General features: G+C 34.5%; 1 protein-coding gene across 1 annotated transcript in view; it reads right to left on the bottom strand.

Annotated features, from left to right (window-relative positions):
* Positions 1-1,818: 1,818 nt before the first annotated feature.
* LOC107082638 (poly [ADP-ribose] polymerase 9-like) overlaps positions 1,819-3,815 on the bottom strand; it is a 15,660-nt gene continuing 13,663 nt past the window's right edge. The window contains exon 9 of the mRNA XM_015371426.1: positions 1,819-2,936. Within this exon, the coding sequence (XP_015226912.1) occupies positions 2,638-2,936 (299 nt within the window). The 3' untranslated portion in view covers positions 1,819-2,637. The remainder of the gene's footprint in view (positions 2,937-3,815) is intronic.

Genomic DNA, 3,815 nt, shown 5'->3' on the forward strand with positions numbered 1-3,815 from the left:
TAGATGTCGCTGAAAATTACACACTGTAGCTTTAAGTAAGCAGCCCTCTAACCTGTCATCTTTGAGGTGAGAGTTCTCTAGCCTACTAGAGTGTTTCTCATTGCCCAATCCTGACCCATTCTGCCTTTGGACCTCTGAGCCTGCCTGTCCCTATTCTGATCTGTTTGCCTGATCTTTCCTCGGACTCCTGTTGGATTTCTGCCTGTGCATCGTACTTGGAACTGATTTCTGACACCATCCTGGATTTCCCTTCGGAACCTCTTTGGATCTCTGATCTCCTGGTTCTATATCCTGAGCATGTCCTGGACAATGGCTTTGGCTTCACCCTGTGGATTATCCTGCCTTCATTTGTCTGCTCGGTTCTGATCTTCTGTCAGTCCTCTGATCTCTGGGGCTACAATGTCTTGGACTCTCTGGGCTGCACCCGCCGCATCTTGTTGGCAGCTGACTGGCAAGAATAAACATCGTCCACTGGGCACAGACTGAACTCTAAGATCAGGTTAGTGACTCACAGGTTTATAATCTTCCTCTGCCAGATTGACGTGGTCACTAACCTTTGTTTTCTTCCTGCAGAGGTTCCTGCCTTAGATGACCTACCTGTCTCCTGCAGATTCATCACTTAAATGCTTTTTTGAAATATCTGTCTGTCTGCCTTGAATACGGGGTCCTCTGTTCTGAGCTTTGACAATTTTTGGTGTCCTGTTTTGCCAATATGGCTCAGGGAATAAATGTCCCAGAGCTAGTTGATGTTCCACTTGATACCTGTATATTAAACTTCACAGAAAATTTTTTAGGGAGGAGAATCATATATAATGGATGCAGAGATTGAAAGGGAGGGGTGAAAGAAAGAGGGGATAAGAACTAAGGGGGGAGAGAAAGAGCTAGAGACAGGAAAGAGTCATTTGTCCAACAAATATCGTTGAGTGGTATTTTAATGAATTTACAGTATAATGCAGATGAATATACTAGCTTGGTGATTACAAATATTGTCAAAAAATATTTCTGTGCTTTTATTGCTTTTTCTTTGTCCCTCTGTAAGATATTGGTTTACAGCAGCCCCTTGACCATTTGAACAACACAGTCATTCATGAAAGTCTGATTTTACCAAAGTGCATTACATTATTACAGAGCAAATTATTACAATAACAAACAACAAAGTTTCTCGTTTTGGACAAAAAAGTATTTATTTTCTTATTATTGTTTCAGCGCAGAAAAAATTACAATTTTTATGTAATGCACAATAAATTTCATTTGCCTTATAGAGCCATCTTCCAGTAATTACATATGTTAAACACTTTTAAACACTCCTTAAAATATGCTATTTTCAAGCTTTTGTTACCGTACTTCAGTTTTTCATACTTAATGTTTTGTTTACCTTCTGTAGTAGATACCTGTACTCTTGCTTGAACCTCCATATTAAAGCTTCTGTAGATATCTGTCAGTTTTTAAAATTCCAAATCAACTTTATTCAACATTCAACATCTCCCTCACAAAGCAACAAAGTTTGATTCCCATCAAAGCATACAGTAATACACTTTATAAACACATTTATCTAAAACAGAAGGTTAATTGGTTTTAGAACTCAACCAGAGGGATGGAAAAAAAAAACTTTTTTAATCTACTACGACATGAAGCCTTTTCCAAATCTATGGGGGTGTTTTCCAGCATATGCTTCCCTTGATTAGTACTAATATTATAAGAACAATTCTGCTTTTTAAAAGTAACCATGGTAGAGATCAGAGATGCAGCAATATATTGAAATTTCTCAGTGCCTGTCAGATTATAGGCAGCTGGGTTTTGTATTTTTTGTGATGAACATATTTTAGATTTTAAGAAGTTGGTGAAAAATTCAAGAATGATTCAAGAGTGTATGATAAATGCAAACTATATTTAGCTTCATTAAATCTCAAGCTGATCATATTTTGGTGAGGTATACAGAAATTGGTTTAACTTTTATTAAATTTAGACACTTTGATACAATAATAGTTAAAGATCCCCATGAAATATACAAGCAGATGTGCTAAAAAGCACCTAAATGAAGATTTTTTTTTTATCAAGGGAAAATGAAGAATGATCGCTAAGAGAATGTAAAGTAAAATAAACTGATTCATTTGTAGATTTAATGACTCAACAAAAAAGATATACATTTTTAATACAGTAAAATATAAAGGGGTGCTTTACATTTTCCCCAAAACAATTTTCAAACAAAGGATTCATAAAAAGGATAATAAGACAAAACCTAAATCTATATTTTTTTAAAGATTTTCACAAAGATTTTAAAGACTGAAAAACTTTCACACTACTGATTTATTTACAAAAAAAACTAAATATCTTTAAGGATCTATCGAAAATATTTTTTAGACTTAAAGTAATAAACTAACACATATTTTTGTTGCTTATAAGATTATTAAGCTAATTTTAAATCTGGATTTTTAGATGTTCTTGAATTTCTTACTTGAACTAAATAAGTGTGTATTTAAATCATTTCAGTGAGGCTGAAAGTAAAGCTGATAACTGAGGCATCTTTTGTATCATTGATAAACTTGGGTTATTTTCCTGGTGCTTCTATTTGATCATATTTTACATCACATGAATTTCTTATATTGAACTATGAGCAACATAACTCAAAGACTCTCCCTAAACAAGTAAACCACTTCCTTTTCCTTCCTTCTTACAGATGATGATATACTTGGGTAAAGCTTGATAACCACTGAAGATAACGGAGATATCAGGGCCTCCATCCACGCTGTCATAGACAATGCTGGGATCTCTGTCCACGGCAGGAGGCATTATGAGTTCTGGTTTACCAGGAACTGACTTTCCCTTCAGAACCTCAGCCTCCACAAAGTACAGGTACTCTTCCCTTCTATTCTTCCACAGATCCAGGGCCTTCTTAATAGTACTTGCAAAGTAAATGCCCTCTCCGTATCTTTGATCTGTAATCAGAAGAAATAACATGATTACTTTATGGCTCTGTTATCATGCAGGACTGTAATGATCTCAATTTATATACAATAATCAGTAAAGATGCTTTTTTGGGGGTATAGGAGCTAGGAAATTGGAAAGATTGAGCTGACCAAGTTGATTGGGATGAGATCATTTCCAGTCATTTTCGAAGTGTAATCTTTTTTTTAAATACAAATATTTAAAAAAAACAGCCCCTGTTTTGCTGCATTGTTTTGTGTTTTTCAATGTAATTTTCCATACACGGCAAGAAGGGTCATTTTCACCCGCCAGACAAACATGCAATTAAAGAATAAATGTTTAGTGCTCTTTTTCAGTTATCTTTGTTTTACTGTAAAACAATAGCAAAAGAGAAAAGAGCTGAGCTATTTGCAAAAAATAACAAAAACGCTAAACATTTCTTCAACAGACAATAATAAAAAGTTTTCTAATCATACAAGCAGCCATAAAAATTGTTTTAAAATTAAGAGAACTTGTGGCAGCCATTCCTTTGAAGCATTTACACGAGCACACAATATTCAGTGTAATGCTAGACTGATCAAGGGCCACCTTAAGTCAACAGCTTCTGAGACTTCTAAAAAGCAAATCTAAAAAAAAAAAAAGCATTTTACTAATATAAAGGATTATTGCACTTTTTTAAACTCCTAATAAAAAAAAGGATAGTCCTGCTGTTTAAATGTATTTGTTATATATAGTGTTGTTCATGGTCTAAAATCTACATTTTGTTCTCTATGAACATATATCCTTTCCCAAGTTGGGGAAAAATTCAGAATAAAATGAAGTATACATTTTATTCAACACAAAAATATTCATTAAGTAAGTAGTCTCTAGAGCAGCGGTCCCCAACCATC

Source organism: Cyprinodon variegatus, unplaced genomic scaffold, assembly GCF_000732505.1.
Source record: "Cyprinodon variegatus isolate N-32 unplaced genomic scaffold, C_variegatus-1.0 Scaffold3, whole genome shotgun sequence".
Classification (NCBI taxonomy): Eukaryota; Metazoa; Chordata; class Actinopteri; order Cyprinodontiformes; family Cyprinodontidae; genus Cyprinodon; species Cyprinodon variegatus.